We start from the raw sequence: 16630 nt of genomic DNA, 5'->3' as shown, positions 1-16630 counted from the left end.
TTGCAAAAGTACTTTTGGCAACAAAAAAAAAAGGATTGTTGCATAAACTTTTCCCAACAGCTGTTATTGCAACGACGTGCAATAATTTTTTTTCTTGTTGCCAAAAGTACTTTTTGCAACAATAATCAATATTATGGCAAAAAAAATTAAATTGTTTGGCAACAAAAAAGTTCATTTGCTAACAATAAAACTAAGTTGTTGCCAAATATTAAATTTTTTATTGCCATTTCTATATTTTTTTTGTAGTGGGTTTACACAAAAAGCCTCACATCATTTAGAGTTTCCTTACACCTTATATGTAGCTTACTTTTTTTTCCAGCTACCAATGTGAGACTTTTGTTCGCACAGCTAACCGTTACTTCTTTGAAAGAGAAACTTCTCTAGTTTAAGGAAATATATTTAAAAGTAGATTGGGTTTTACTAAAAAAGGAAATGTAGGTAAGCAAATTGGAAAATATGCAGAATGTTTCTGCAAGAGTTTTAAATCTCATGTATCTGATCAATCACCTATGCTTCAAATCCAAATCAGTTAAGATCGGCTATATGAATCTTACTTTATTTATCTTTAAAATTCATGGATTACGAAGTTTTAAGAATTGGTACTTATGTCAACTTAAGTAGTGTAAGACTAATGAATCTCTAGAGATTATAAGTATATCAAGCCCAACTCTTTAGTGTCTTCATTAGGTAACTGGCAGTTTGGGAATCCTCTTCTCTTTTAGTAATTTTTTCTATCTTGCAACTTTGTCTCTCTACATTTGTGGATGTGTAGTATATAGAATTACTTTCAAGATTCAACGCATTCATCTTGTTCTCTACGGAGTACATTCAATTTTCAACTTGTAACTAGCTACTTATGTGTCCTTTCTTGTAATTCCTGAAATTGGCAATTATTTTCTGCATAAGTTACTGCGTATGTTGTAAGTTGTTGTTTTCTGCATAACTTAGATGGGTCGTCGTCGCATCCAAGATCCAACTGAAGATGTTTGGTCAATGCCAAATTGGCCTCCACCGGTAGAAAAAATATTTGTTGATTCATTGATTGAGGAAATGAAATACCATCTCGATGTGATCCCAAGTAATTTCCATGATCAAGCATGGGATAATGTTGTCAAGGACTTTAGTCAATGCAGCGGTTTGAATTTCGACAAGGCAGAGCTGAAAAAACATCTGTCTATATTGCGAAAACATTATAGAATCGTGAAGCCACTTTACATCCATGGTGGATTTGGTTGGGATAATCGGACAAAAATGGTTGTCGTTGATGATAGCGTGTGGGCTGAGTACATAGAGGTTTGCCTTGAGTTCCATTTATCGTGCTTCATTCAATATTGTATATGCACTGCAAAAGAAAAAAGTGGAATTAGCTACGAATTTTGCCTCTAATCCGTCGCTAATTTCTTGCTAACAAATTTTTGTGATAATCCGTCGCTACCTAAATAGGATTAGCGATGGATTTTATTATTTAGCTACATAATTTGTCCGTCGCTAATTCCTGTTTTTCTAGTGGTGATGTTTCCAGATGAAATAATCTTGTAGGTACATCCTAAGATAATACCATATAGAAAATATGGCTGCCCTATATATGAGGGCCTGTGTCATATTTTTACCTGACCAAAAGCTACCGGGGACTATGCTGTTTCTTCTACTGGATTCAGGCTCCACAACACCGATCTTGAAAAGAACACGAGCAACTCTAGTGAACGAAACAAACGCAAGACTGCAGAGCCCTCAAAATCAGGTCCTAATAAGAGGAATAGTGTTGATGCTGACAATTCAGAAGAATCAAAGAGCAGTGGAACGGATCAGAATCAGAAAGATGATCCGTATTCGACAGCTAATTGTGTTGTGACTCTAAATGACACGCCAGGAGTTGATCAGAGGCTAAATAATGCTGCTCTGGACTTGTTTCAAAATCAAACCTGGAGGGAAACTTTTGTCACAATGAAAACGGAGAAAAGGTTGAGCTGGTTGAAGGCCATGATTCCTAGAAAAACATGAATTCGACAAGGACCATGGCCGGGTAAAGTTAGGCTATCAGGCTTTTTCTGTTGGTTTAAGTCGACTAGATGCCCCGACTTTTTGTCTCTTATTATATCTGGGTCGATAGCTGTTTTTTCCGTTCTTGCTAGAATAGATGGACAACGTTTTGTGGATGAATATGAAGCCGTACTATGTTGATAGTTGTGGTTGACTAGTACAAACCGGTGGGTTAACAATTTTTATTTATCTTACTTCTAGTTGTGTTTTGAAATTTAGGAATTTTTGCAAATATATAGCCCAACACAAGGTACTGTATTCACATAACTTACCTCTTTTTTTTTTTTTTTTTTTTTTTTTTTCAGTTTATAACAACATCGTCAATTTTTTTCTACTATATTTATACATTTTTACACATTATTACGCAATATGTTGTACTTATATTATAAATAATGTATCAGCCTTGCATAATTATGTATAATAGTGTATAAGAGATGTTTATACATCCCTATACACTATTATATACTATTAGTTCTTGAACACGTGCATTGCACTTCCAAACTAATTAGTACAAACTTCTTAAAACAATAGAATATTAGAATAAGTGCGAGATGAGTTGTATGAATTTGAACCGAAAAAATGAAAGCTCAAACTGATGAATTGCGAGTCTATACAATCGATATTAAAGCTAATCTTATTGGAAATTAATATCAGGATATCCTTCATGTTCAAGAGCGAAATGTTGTCTCTTTAGAAGTACTGTTTTTAACTCAACAAATTATAATCTGTCCTTTTTTATGCAGTTTCTAATATATGTAATGTTTAGCTTAACAATTAGTTGTTTATGATATTTCAATAACACATATTTTAAATGTGAATATGAGCAATACCAGTTATTGTTACAAATGTTCTCTGTCTTAATCTTTGTGTCTTATCTTTAACAAACTAACTGTGTAATTAAATATTAAGACTGTACGCTTTGGTTGCACAAGTGTAATATCTTATTTTTGTGTCTTATCTTTAACATAACTGTTTAATTTAACACAGTTGTACTGTTTGTCCGTTTTTAAATATTATTTTTTAATAATTAAATCTTATTTTTAAATTAAACTAACTGTGTAATTACACTTGTGCAACCAAACAGTACGTTTGTAATTACACTATAAATACGTTATAGCAAACGAATAAAACATCGTAATTACAATATTGTGTAATTAACTGTGTAATTACTACCACACCAGTTGCAATTACAAGGTGGTTTTCCAAACAGACCCTTAGAATAATATAGATTATACAACGTTGATTAATATTGAAGAACAATGTTTCATTTGTTGTTGCACAAAAAATTTCAATCCAGCTTACTTAAATCTTCAGCGAATGGCATTAAATTCTAACTACAACTTCAAAATGACATCCCATCTATCTCATCGATTTACTAGAATTTTAAATAAAACACAAAAATCATTTCTGAGTTATCGAACTTGAAACCCGAACAACTGAGTTTTGAATTTTTTCACTTTAATTCACCCAACATTGTTTAAATCCATGACTGTAAACACAAATATCACTCTCAATCAGATTCTAAGTATCAAAGAATGGAAATCATATTTTCAAATAACGATTTTATCAATAGAGTTTTCCAATTCCCTCAACTTTTGTCCAACTCACTCTTCGTAAATGAGTAGCTTCACGAGATTTGACTTCATATTTTAACTCTAAACCAAATTTGGATTCAACGAAATAACATCCAAGATGATAAATTCTAATCCCTCGGTTTGAAGAGTTTCAAACTCCCCATTGTTCTTCCAATTTACATTGAAAATACAAGGATTAGGGTCAAGAGAGAGGAGAAAGATTGAGGAACGAGTTTTGGGAAGAGGGGTGATGGCTTAATGCTGAAATCGCAAAGGAAAATAAAATGCGGAGAGTATTATGATTCTATTTTGCCCAGTTAATGAGTGAAGTAATCTTTCATAAATGTGTGCAATATTGGTCAAATCGGATAAGGATGAAAACTATAGACCCATTTTGATTAGAACTTTGGGCTGACTCACTCTCAATGTCAAATGCACGTGGTTTGACAGCAAGAAAATATCGCCAAGAACTTCAAGCATGGAACTGATTTTGTTAGTAAAAAGCAGTACAATATTGATAGTAAGCAGAAAGTTAAAACAATAAACAATTTAACACAAAATCGTGTTGTGATAAGTCACTGCCTTGAAAGTGATTTCGGCCAGACAGAGATACAAATTGTTGTAGCCGTTCGCTCCCCAAGGTTTCACAGTCACTTCCAAACACGTGCACTCGTGGTTGAAAGTTTGGAGATTGAACAAAAAAAATATTGCGTAGGAACTATTTGGAGGAGGAGAGAAGAAAATAGTATTTTTGGATGATTTCGACCAGAGAGATATGTACTGATTATATAGGTAGATGGCCACTTTTGGGTAGTGAGGAGATCTAAAACGCATGTTAACGTTCAGAAAATAAAGTGCCATATCAATTGGAGTAGTGGTCGAGAATAAAGGCCATTAACATTGACAATAAAACCTTTCATAATCTGGAGTAATAAGGAGAATAATGACCGTTATTAATGTTAATTGACTATTCACTTCTAGGGGATGAACTTGGACAATTATCTAGTAAGCATATGTGGACAATTTCGGGTAAGCTTAAAAATAATAAAAATAATATTTTGCAAAATTAGATTTTAATTGGGCTTCATGTATACCTTACGCGAAGGGGGGGTGGGGGGAGGGGGGGGGGGGGGGGGGAGGTGGAGGGGGGGGGTGAGGGGGTGGCAAATCGATCCGTTTTGCCTACGAAGTCCAATTCTCATGTGTGCGAGGCCAGTCCCTTATTCTAGCCCATTTCCAAACCCAATAAAGGACTTTTCATTATAAAGTGAAAAGAAAGACTTTCCACCACCCATGAGGGACATTGCTTTCATAAGGACAAAAGACAAGTGAGAGACAAATAACGCACAAGGAACTTTGACTTTGCATTACCAACAACGAAATTAGTCTCCATAATACTCACAATCCCCTACCAATGCAAAGATAAAGGACAAGAACAATTTCTGGGCAAAGAGAAGGAATATGTACTTAAGTGTTAATATCTTTCGATTTGAATTAACACATAGTGAAATGAGGAAACAACAAATACCCAAAAAGTGAAGTACTCTTGAACTAAATGGACGTGAGTTGAGACCCCCACAACACATACTATATCCTTAGTTTTATGCAAACTCTGCGATACTCACAAAAGTGCTTTTATGGTCATGCACGCACCTTGGGTCTAATGAGTGCTCGAGAAAGAAGTCCTAAGTCTTTCATAAAAGGCGACCACACCTTTACACTCATGTAGGCGATTCCACCAAGTATACATCATAGACTACCTTAAGGCTATGGAATCATTAAGATAAAAAAAGCTCAACCCTATAAGCACTACTACACGCCATAGGGATAGGAAATTTAGTGTATATTGATGGCCTATATGGCTTCGTTTGACCACAAACGAGTATCTCCCATATTACCTCAATCCATAGGCTTTAGCCCCATCCCCCTCGACGTTTCAAGAATCATTTTCCTTGCTAAACCCTTGGTTAAAGGATCCATCAAATTTCTTTCGGGCCTTACATATTCCAAGGAGATAACACCATATTTCAACAACTGTTTAACTGCACTATGTCTGATGCGACTATGTCTTCTTTTTTCATTGTATACACTATTCTTTGCAATTCCAATTGCTTCTTGTGAATCATAATGTAAGGAGACCAATAAAGCTTATCTTCCCCACAACGGCACATCTGCCAAATGGTTTCTCAACCACTCAGCTTCTTGCCCTGCCAGCTCAAGAGCAATAAACTTAGATTCCATAGTAGAACGTGTTATATAAGTCTGTTTGGAAGACTTCCATGAGATAGCACCTGCACCCAAAGTAAACACATAGCCACTAGTGGAGCTAACTTCATCATTATCAGTTACACAGTTTGCATCACAAAAACCTTCTAAAACAGCAGGAAATTTATTAAAATGCAAACACCAATCCATAGTACCTCTCAAATACCTTAACAGATGATGAAGAGCATTCAAATGTTCACTACCGGGATTATGAGTATATCTACTCAATCTACTAACAGCATAAGCTATATCAGGCCGAGTATAGTTTATGAGAAACATTACACTCCCAATTATTTTAGCATATTCAATGTGAGAAACACTGAATTCTTTATTATTTTTCAAGTGTATGCTAGGATCATAAGAAGTTCTTACTGAAGCAACATCAAAACAATCAAACTTCAACATCTTCTCAATGTAATGAGATTGGCACAAACAAAAGCCATTAATAGTTCTTTTGATTTTAGTTCCTAAATTCACGTCTGCTTCTCCAAGGTCTTTCATTTCAAACTTAGAACATAAAAATTTCTATGTCTCATTAACAACATTCACATTAGGACCAAAGATTAACACGTCATCCACGTATAAACATAATCACATAATCTGATCCTATTGTAACGGGTCGTATTTTTCCGATTCGTATTTGCACTTGCCTTATTTAAAAAGGAAAGTGTCCCGAAAAAGTACGGTTGTCAATCGTACTGTGAAAAAGGAAAAAATAAACTTCTACGTGGATGGTGCTCTAAATGGACATTGTTTTTAGAGTCGCCACCTAACTTATAGGTAAGTTAGGAAAACCAGTTCGAAATGATTCATTTAAAACGACTGAGTTTTAAAAGAAACCAGTCTATACCAAAGTTTGGGTAAGAGTTTTGGTGATCCCCCGGGGAAGGTGTTAGGCACCTCGGTATTAAGGATCCGTAAAATACGGTTGACCTACGGGTTCTAATAGTAGGCCTTGTAGATATAAACTGTTTTTGATAAAATACTGCTTTTGTTTTATATTCTCACAATAAAAGGTTAGTCATTCATGTGAAAATACTACACTTTCAAGAAATAAAAGTGGTAAAGTTTTGCCCAAAATTGGGCATTTTGGGTTTCGGACTAGAGCACCTAGGTTAAAACCCGAAGACGTTAACCTAAGTAGAACACTACGTAAGCCCACCCGAGTTTAGAAAAAAGATTTTTAGTTTTTTATAAAACCATTTTTTGGCATACTATTATTATCCATATTTTAACCATATTTTATAATTTTTTAGATTTTAGCCAATTTTAGTCCAAAATAGTCCAAGTTATTAAGATGGTCAAAACAGTCCATAAAGTCTTTAAATCAGTCCATATAGTTGATAAAGTCGTTAAATCAGTCCATATAGTCCACAGGTTCATATCAGTCCACAAGTTTTGAAAAATGTTCAAATCAGTCGCATAATTTATGAAATTGATCATTTTAAATCCAAATTATACCAAATCAATCCGATTAAAGTCACAAGTTATTTTTAAATTTTCAAAAATCAGTTTTGTACAGTTTTAAAATCAAGTTGAGGCAACTTTAAATGTGGGACAACCTTAAGGGTTCCAATTTATAAAATAGATGCTCAAATTTGATGTGGATGTATGTACACAATCACGCATTAGAAATGGAAAGTCCTCATGAGAAGCAAGTAAGTGCTTATGACGATGATACGACTATCTCTCATTCTATGCTATTTATTTGTTGTATATTATGCTTTCATAATGATATTGATCATGCTTTACATACTCAGTACATTCTTCGTACTGACATCCTTTTGTTTGTGGACGCTGCGTCATGCCCGCAGGTGGCCAGGGAGACAGACTTGATCCATAGCTATATTACGCAGGGACTACATAGCGGAGCTCCACTTCATTCAGAGCTATAGCTTATGGGTATTGATTCTTTTGTGTACATATTTATGGGCATAGCGGGGTCCTGTCCTGCCTATATGTTATGACATACACTCCTTAGAGGCTCGTAGACATGTGTATATAGTTAGATGTGTTTGGCCTTGTCGGCCTATATTTTGGATATCATTTTGTTAGCCTCGTCGGCTTATGTACATTGATATGGGCTTAGTTGCTAATGTTGATATAAAGGTATTGTTGCCCAATGGGATTAGTATGAGTGATGGATAGAATGTATGATTTAATATGTGACTCACCTAGATGTGGATGTAAAGGTATGTTAAGAGGTGCCCGGGTGGGCTAGCACCGGGTGCCCGTCGCGGCCCTCCGGTTGGGTCGTGACACCTGGATCCCCAGTCATACTCATCAACGAAAGTAGATGCCCTATACAACCCTTTATCTCTTTCTTCTGATCATTAGTCAAACCTTCCCACCACATTACTAAACCCGGTGGTGGATCCATAATCATATCAAACTGCACATTAGGAGACATCTGCAAGACAAAACGCTGTTAGTTCCCCACCTCCAGGAACAGTAGCTTATTTCACATAAGGCACAATAACGCTTCCAAGTTGCAAGTAGTGGGATGCAGTGTCTTTAGGTTTTTACACCGTTTGAACTCAGTAAAGTGTCTATCCTGTCCGATTCAGATAGGTCTGAGATACCCAAACCGGTCTATAGTCAACATGCGCTCTATCAGTAAGGATTTGGTTTCGCTCTATACTAGTTATTCTAGAGTGTTTTTTCAAGCAAATGACACAGGTTACCCAAGCGGACAAGCTGGGGGTGGGCTCTCTAAGGCTGTGGGAAGACCGCATGCCTACTCGACCTTAGAGACCTCCAAAGAATATAGTAAAGGTTTTTTTTAGTGAAGGTATGACCGCAGCTCATCCCGCGTCGTCACCCTTGTTAAAAGCATAAAAATAAATGCCAGGAGCAGCAGAGTATGCATGCATGAATGACAACTATATTTTGCAAAAATTTAAACACATAAGCAGTTTATATCACTTAGACAATTTATATCATACAAAGAAAACAAATTAGTGGAACTCTTATGGTTAGAACCTTAAATTATCCACAGCGGAGTCGCCATCTGGAGCGGGTCGTATTTTTTTCGATTCGTATTTGCACTTGCCTCATTTAAAAATGAAAGTATCCCGGGAAAGTACGGTTGTCAATCGTACCGTGAAAAAGGAAAAAATAAACTTCTACGTGGATGGCGCTCTAAATGGACATTGTTTTTAGAGTCGCCACCTAACTTATAGGCAAGTTAGGAAAATCAGTTCAAAAGGGTTCATTTAAAACGACTGAGTTTTAAAAGAAACCAAACTATACCAAAGTCTGGGTAAGGGTTCTGGTGATCTCCCGGGGAAGGTGTTAGGCACCCCGATATTAAGGATCCGTAAAATACGGTTGACCTACGGGTTCTAATAGTATGCCTTGTAGATATAAACTATTTTTTCATAAAAAACTATTTTTTTTTAAAGATTTCCGCAATAAAAAGGTTAGTCATTCATGTGAAAATACTACACTTTCAAGAAATAAAAGTGGTAAAGTTTTGCCCAAAATTGGGCATTTTGGGTTTCGGACTAGAATACCTAGGTTAAAATCCGAAGGTGTTAGCCTAAGTAGAACACTACGTAAGCTCACCCGAGTTTAGAAAAATATTTTTAGTTTTTTATAAAATCATTATTTGGCATATTATTATTATCCATATTTTAACCATATTTTATATTTTTTAGATTTTAGCAAATTTTAGTCCAAAATAGTCCAAGTTATTAAGATGGTCAAAACAGTCCATAAAGTCTTTAAATCAGTCCATATAGTCCACAGGTTCATACCAGTCCACAGGTTTGCAAAAATATTCAAATTAGTCCCATAATTTATGAAAATGATCATTTTTAATCCAAATTATACCAAATCAGTCCGTTTAAAGTCACAAGTTATATTTAAAGTTTCCAAAATTGGTTTTGTATAGTTTTAAAATCAAGTTTAGGCAACTTTAAATGTGGAGACAACCTTAAGGGTTCCAATTTATAAAATAGATGCTCAAATTTGAAACATAAAATTCGCAAGTAAAGAGATAAGGAATTGGGCCGACCAAGCCCAATAGGAATGTGTTATGTATTTGGGGTAATCCTCGGGTCCAAACGTATGCTCCATTTTTTGCTCCAAGTTGGTAGACTCGATCTAGATTTGCTAGTGGGCCCTGTTAGGACCCACCAACGGGTTTGGGTGGAAAGGGATGCAAACGGGTATGCACAATATTAGTATACTACTCGACATAGATAAGAACTAAATAAATTACAAAGCCAAAAAATTAATTACATCGACTTGGGCTAAGCCCCTATTCATAACTAAAAGCTGTAAATAATATCATAAAAGAAAGGCCCGAGGTAGAGTCCAAAAGCTGAGTGCAGAAACACGTAAGGAGGTCTAAAGGACCCAAAGAGATGCAACCCAGAATCTGAAGCCCAAATTACAACTTTCCCAGATTTCCAACTAAGTATAAGAACCATGTTATACACAAGATATACCTCAAATATGCACACCTAAGAGAGCAAAACATTATTGCATACCCTCCATATACTTGATATACACTTCTGTTACCTAATAAAATTTTATTCCCTGGGACATAACTACACCAAAGCTTCCAAAAACTTTAATTTTAAGCCTGATCCTAGACTTTTAGTTTGTTTTAAAGGTAAACAAGTCTCCAGAATTTCACTAATGCTATTCAGTGATCTTAATCAATATCAGAAGGCCTTCAAAGAATCCTTTAACTTAAACTAGAAACTTTAAATCCATCCTTAAGAACAAGTATCTAAAGACATGACTCAAGTAATTCAAGAAAAAAATAATAATAGCTACGTGTTACGGACATCCCAACAGGTCTAAGCAATGTGGCTTAAGCTATAGGGTCATATGAGTGTCAAGATGGCATAGGAGCAAGTAGCAACAATGAGTAGATAGGAAATGCAGAGCAACTAGGTTAGTCAGGACAAAGGTGATGTACAAGTGATCAACAACACACAACACTAGGTCCTACTTAGCTTTCAACAGAATCAATGGACAACACAAGGCAAGATAAGGGATTAGCCTAGCTAAAGAGTTCATTTTAAACCAAGAGGGAGCTAAATCAGTTTCTGGAGGTCATTTTAAGCCATATTTCTCACTTAAGCAGGTTATAGAATCAAACAACAAGGTTCTAAGTCGTTTCAGGCTAGTTTTAGCTTTAAGCAAGTTCAAATACCTAATGAGCAAGTATGCAGGTTCATCAAGTATAGTTGAGCCCAAACATGGTCAAAGGAAGAAGTTCAAACAAAGCACTCAGTAATTCAGGAGTTTCCAAAGATATTAAAGGAGGGATATGACACTGTCTTAGGTCTTTCGACAATGTATCAGACAGGGTTGAGTTTCAAAACAAGCAAATAGGGAACAAGAATACATATGAGGCAAGCTCAGATTTCACAAGCAAATGACAGGGGGAAGTGTATCACAAAAGAAAGTATCACACTCAATCCTTTAAAGCAGCTTTAGTCCTAGTTTAGAATCCCTACACTTAGTCTATTAGGTGATCATATTAGGCAAAGAGAACCAAGCAAACTGTAAGCAATAAAAGTATAAAATACAAGTTGCAAGTGACAAACCAACATGAACATTACAAACAAGTAACCAATATGAGACAGGACAGTGATCTATAAGTCACAAGCAAGTCAAAACTACCAACATGCTAGCCACCCCGGACCCTATTATCCCAGTTGCAAGTCAAGAAAACAACTTTCTTACACTTCATATTCCTTATTCCTCTTAACAAGTTCCTAGAAAGATTAGGATCAACAATCACACAATGTTCAGACATCTAGATTCTCTAAAAAACTAACAAGACAAGTTACAAGTCTTTTAAGACCTTACTTTAAACAAGTATCCAAATTAACAGTCTCATAGTCCATCTAGGAAAGCTCAAGGGAGTCATTTTTAGATTTCAAATAGCCAACAGGGTTCAAAAGGCAAATCACCGTACAAGCCAAACAAATAGTAGCCATAAAACAATAAATTCCTCTTCCAAATATTTTAAAAGTCACAGAGTCAGGAACAAGGAAGTTAAAGTCCATTTTAGAGATTCTCAGAACTAACAAAGCTCTCATATCAACATCCAAAGTCCAAACAAACCGCTTTTAGGAAAAAGTCTTCAACATACTAGTTTTAAAAAGAGTTTGAAGGCCATTTTTTACAAATTCATATGACAAATATTGAAAGCAACAACCTCAAATTATGAAGGTGGACTCAACATGAACATGACAAGCAGAGGTTTAGATCTCTTCTAGTTCAAAATAGACAAGACAACACAGAATCACACAGGACATATTTCCAGGTTGTAAGATCATTTTCAAGTTTACAACAACCTTTAAAGGATACTTCAAGATCAAACATACATCAAGTTCCCATCCTTGGTCTTAAAACCAACAAGAGATTCACAGAAATACACAAACAGACCCAGCCACAGACTACCTAAATTTTGAAAACCATTTTATCCAGTTGCTTCCTAAAGACTCTTAAATCTTTTCAAAACATTTCATGCTATTTTTTAAGCCTAACTTCAACTATCAACAACAAGCAAAAGGGAATCAGTCCATTTTAGTTCCAACAGAGTTTTAAAACTAAGCTGATTATCCTTCACATACCAAGAACTTTAAACAAAAGCTAAAAGACTAATGAAACAGTAGCTAAATCTGGAAAACACACTTGAAAAAAAAAAAAACTTCAACACAACACAGAACATCTCAAGAGTCACATGTCATATTCATAATTTAAATTTCAATGTAATAGTAATCACAAGATAAAACAGACCCTTTTCTGCATATTCCAACCATTTTCAAACATCAAAATCAACTAACAACACTAAAACTATATAATAACAACATCTTAACATAAATGAGCTAGTCAACAGTTTATACACAGAAAATAACCAAAGATGATTCAAACTTTCAACATAGGCTTCAACACATAAAAACAAGTTAAACTAGAGTAAATAAGGTGGAATAGGAGTATTACCTTTCTACGGGGCAACCAAAAGATCAGAAGAGGGGGGGGGGGATTGAGGTCACTATCCTTCAAGTTCCAACACCAAAAACCTTTTAAATAGCCCCTTGTTCTTGATTTTTTCAAAGTAGTAATAGTATTTTTGGTATAATATTAGTGTAATAGGGTAATAATAGTAGATTTTTTTTAGGTAATTGTCACGACCCAGCTAGAGGGCCATGATGGGTACCCGGAGCTAGCATACCGAGCACCACATGTCAGACTTTTCATCATACTTAACCTGAACATGCATCATTCCCACCACAAGATTTTCATGAAATGATCCCCATCTACTCCTCAAAATAAACATATATGTACAAGCTGACGAGGGTACAAAATGATACACAAGATAGACACTAAGAGATCACATAACATCTACTACCCACGTGTATGTATCTATGAGCCTCTAAATGGAGTACTGAAATCATAAGGACGGGACATGACCCCGCCATACCCCAAATATATACAAAAAATAATATACCAATAAGCGGCAATTCCGGAGTAGTGGAATGCTCCTGTATATCTACTGACAAAGCTCCTCAGCGTCTGTGCTATCTCCCTGTCTACCTGCGGAACAATGTGTTGAGTATATAAGGCATGTATAACAATATAATCAAGAAATAAGAGAGCATAAGATGAAGAGATAACCTATAACTGATCGCCTTTTAAGGCGGAATCATGCATGCTAAATTTTACTCTTAAGCAAAATCATATCATATGTATATGTACATAAGTAAACTGTCTGAGTCATATATCATCATTAGCCCGCGTCTGGGGTAATCATCTCACGCCGCCCACTAGTGGTGACTGTCAGGCCAACTAGGTTCGGTGTAATCATTATAGTCGCCCACTACACCCGGTGTAGTGGTGTTTGACCGACCAATTAGGCACGGTGCAATCATCATAGCAGCCCACTACGCCCATCGTAGTGGTATCTGCCCAGCCAATTAGACACAATATACATAACACAAAGCATGCATGAGAGCTCAAGTAAAAGTTATAACTCTATCGGAGTGACGTAAGGTCGGTAGCCTCCGATTATATTATGGATCAAACATCATCGCTAGGTCTCACCTTGAAGGAACTAATATCATGAGGTGAGATGGCCAACAATGAATACCATCAAGGAAATTATGAAATAAGATCATTAAGCTCATAATAGCATCAATTCATAAGCTTTGGAATCTCTAGAAGTAAAATCATCATCATCATTATCATAGAACACATCTTATCTCTTTCTCATAAGAAGCTCTTAAGAATCTTTAACTTTCATCTTTTGGGATGTAAGAAGGTCATGGAAATATAAAAAGGAAATCGTAATATTGGAGTCATGCCTTTGAAGGAAAGGGACTAGCCTTAACATACCTTTTCGTCTCTTTAACTTTATCGACTAAACGCTTTCTTTCCAAACTCGCAATTCTACATACAATGGAATTCGTACTAAGGTTAGATCATTAGAAACATGCTTAAGTCTAAACTAAAGTGACTAAGAGCTAACGAAAATTGGGCAGCATTTCCTTTGTTTCGACAACCTTCTCCATATAATAAACAACTCCCAAACATCAATAATAACAGCCATAATATCATAATCAATAGGCTTCTTCAAGTTAAACATTATTCAATCCCCAAAACCCCTTTTCAAAATCACTCATAACCATAATTTTAACACAACACTATATTCATTTACATATAATACTTCCTCAACATCCTTAGCATCATTCATAACAATATTATAATCATAGCATACTAAGAATCATGACTCAAGTTAACTTACTACTCAAAATATCATTATTTCCATATTTGAGCTCAGACTCTACTTTCTTCTCTCATCCAAGTCATTCAACCATTCAAATACTCTGAACAACCTGGAATGAATGTAAAAATAACCTTTGATCATATAGAAATGAACCTTGGATGAAGATACTTCACTGGAGAAAACCCCAACTTCAATACCAAAAGATGTCTTGACTTCTACAAACCCTAGTGAGCCTCTTTGCACTTGATTCTCTTGGTTCTTGTTAATAAGTCCTTGATTTCCCTTGGATTTGTGTTGATATGGTGTGTGGAATATTCTATAGTTCTTAAGAGGTGTGGAGAAGATGGGAAATGAAAAATAAGGACTTGGGTCATCTTTTTATAAAAAATACTAAAGCTGCCCGATTGGATTATACAGATACTTATACGGTCCGTATAAGTGACCGTATAATGTCACCAGTGATGACCCTTCACGGTAACTATTATACGGACCATTATACGGACCGTATAAGTGGTCGTATAACTCACTTTTTCCAAAACTTTTTTCATCGATTCGTTTGATCTCAAATCTTTATGGAGTCTTCTTGCACTTGTTTAACACTTCATTAACCATCTAAGGAGCCCTATAACTCCTTCCCAAGACATTAATAAATAATTATTAACTCAATAATTGCAAAAACCTTCCCAAACAAGACTTATGCTTTACTTCTTTCGACGAACTTAGTTTCTCCGATTCATACAACTTTAAAATCTTGTCGTATGCACTTTAAAGCTACCAAATGCCCTCCTTAAGGTCATATGGACTTCATGTTCACCTTAAGCTTGTGTTACTCTATTCATCGCATAACGATATGAAATGTCCGACGTGTAACAGTAATAGTAGTAATATAATAGTCGGATGGGAAGATCAATGTGACAATCGAACCCTAGCTATTCATGAGAGAATTTTGTATAAAAATCAGACCCTTAAAATGTCACAATCCTGTTCTATTTATAGAATGATAATCTCAACCCTAGGGACAAAAAAGACCAAAAATCAAATTTCCCCCCAATTCCACAAAACAAATTCGAATTTCAGTCAAGGACAAAAGGATTTTCAGCAATTTTTTATCCATTGTACCTTATCTAATAAAATTTTCACACAAATCACATAATACAACTAGGAATCTAACTAATTGTACCTGAAAAAATGTAAATAAAACTAGAAAATACTAGGATAGTATGCCTCGTCATCAATAAACCAAAATTACCACCTCATAGTGGTACAATAGTACAAAACAAGATAAAATCCCCCAAATTTGTACCCAACAACGAATCTATTTTGGATGTTTCCAATAAGGTTCCTTCAATGAGTGTTTATGGTGCACAAGATGGAAAAGGGCTCAAGGCCCTGTCCATGGCAACCATAACACGAAGACACCTAGAGTAACACTGTTACATCTCGATGATTTTGATTTGTTGCATTGTGAGTGGACTAACGCAAGATTAGGGTGAACATGAAGTCCTTAGGAGATTAAAGAGAGTATTTGATAACTTTAAGCCATATGATTTTGGAGTCATACGAATCGATGAAACTAAGTTCGTCGAAGGAAATGGAAATGTAAGACATGTTTGGGAAGGTTTCTCAACAAGTGAGCTATGATGTAGTTAGTAATGTCTTGAGGGGGAGCTATAGGGCCCCTTAGATGGTTAATAAAATGTTATAGAAGTATCAATGAGGTTCCACAATGATTTGAAATTGAACGAATCGACGAGGGTAAGTATGGTTGTACGGTCATTTACACGGACAGTATAATTTATATGGCCTGTATAATAGTCTGTAGAATCATTCCAGTGAAGGGTGAACCCTTGGTGGGGTTATACGGTTCATTTATACGGACTGTATAAATTGTACGGACCATATAAATAGCCGTATAATCGGGTCGGGCTAGTTTTCCCTTTTTTATATATGGACGACCATTGTTTTTTTTTTTCATTTCCCACTTTCCCCAAACTCT

The 16630-nt window shown here is 35.6% G+C and overlaps 1 protein-coding gene across 1 annotated transcript; it reads left to right on the top strand.

Annotated features, from left to right (window-relative positions):
• Positions 1 to 948: 948 nt before the first annotated feature.
• On the top strand, positions 949 to 2001 carry LOC132624152 (uncharacterized). Its single transcript, XM_060338974.1, has 2 exons — positions 949 to 1283; positions 1659 to 2001. The coding sequence occupies exons 1-2, from the start codon at positions 949 to 951 to the stop codon at positions 1999 to 2001; spliced, it is 678 nt and encodes a 225-aa protein (XP_060194957.1).
• The last annotated feature ends 14629 nt before the right edge of the window (positions 2002 to 16630 follow it).

Source organism: Lycium barbarum, chromosome 12 (genome assembly GCF_019175385.1).
Source record: "Lycium barbarum isolate Lr01 chromosome 12, ASM1917538v2, whole genome shotgun sequence".
In the NCBI taxonomy this organism is placed as follows: domain Eukaryota; kingdom Viridiplantae; phylum Streptophyta; class Magnoliopsida; order Solanales; family Solanaceae; genus Lycium; species Lycium barbarum.
This window is presented reverse-complemented; position numbering and strand designations above follow the sequence as displayed.

Coding starts and splice junctions, on each gene's coding strand:
- LOC132624152 (XM_060338974.1), top strand. CDS start 949: ATGGGTCGTCGTCGCATCCAAGATCCAACTGAAGATGTTTGGTCAATG. Junction 1,284..1,658: donor GATGATAGCGTGTGGGCTGA/GTACATAGAGGT, acceptor TACTGGATTCAG/GCTCCACAACACCGATCTTG.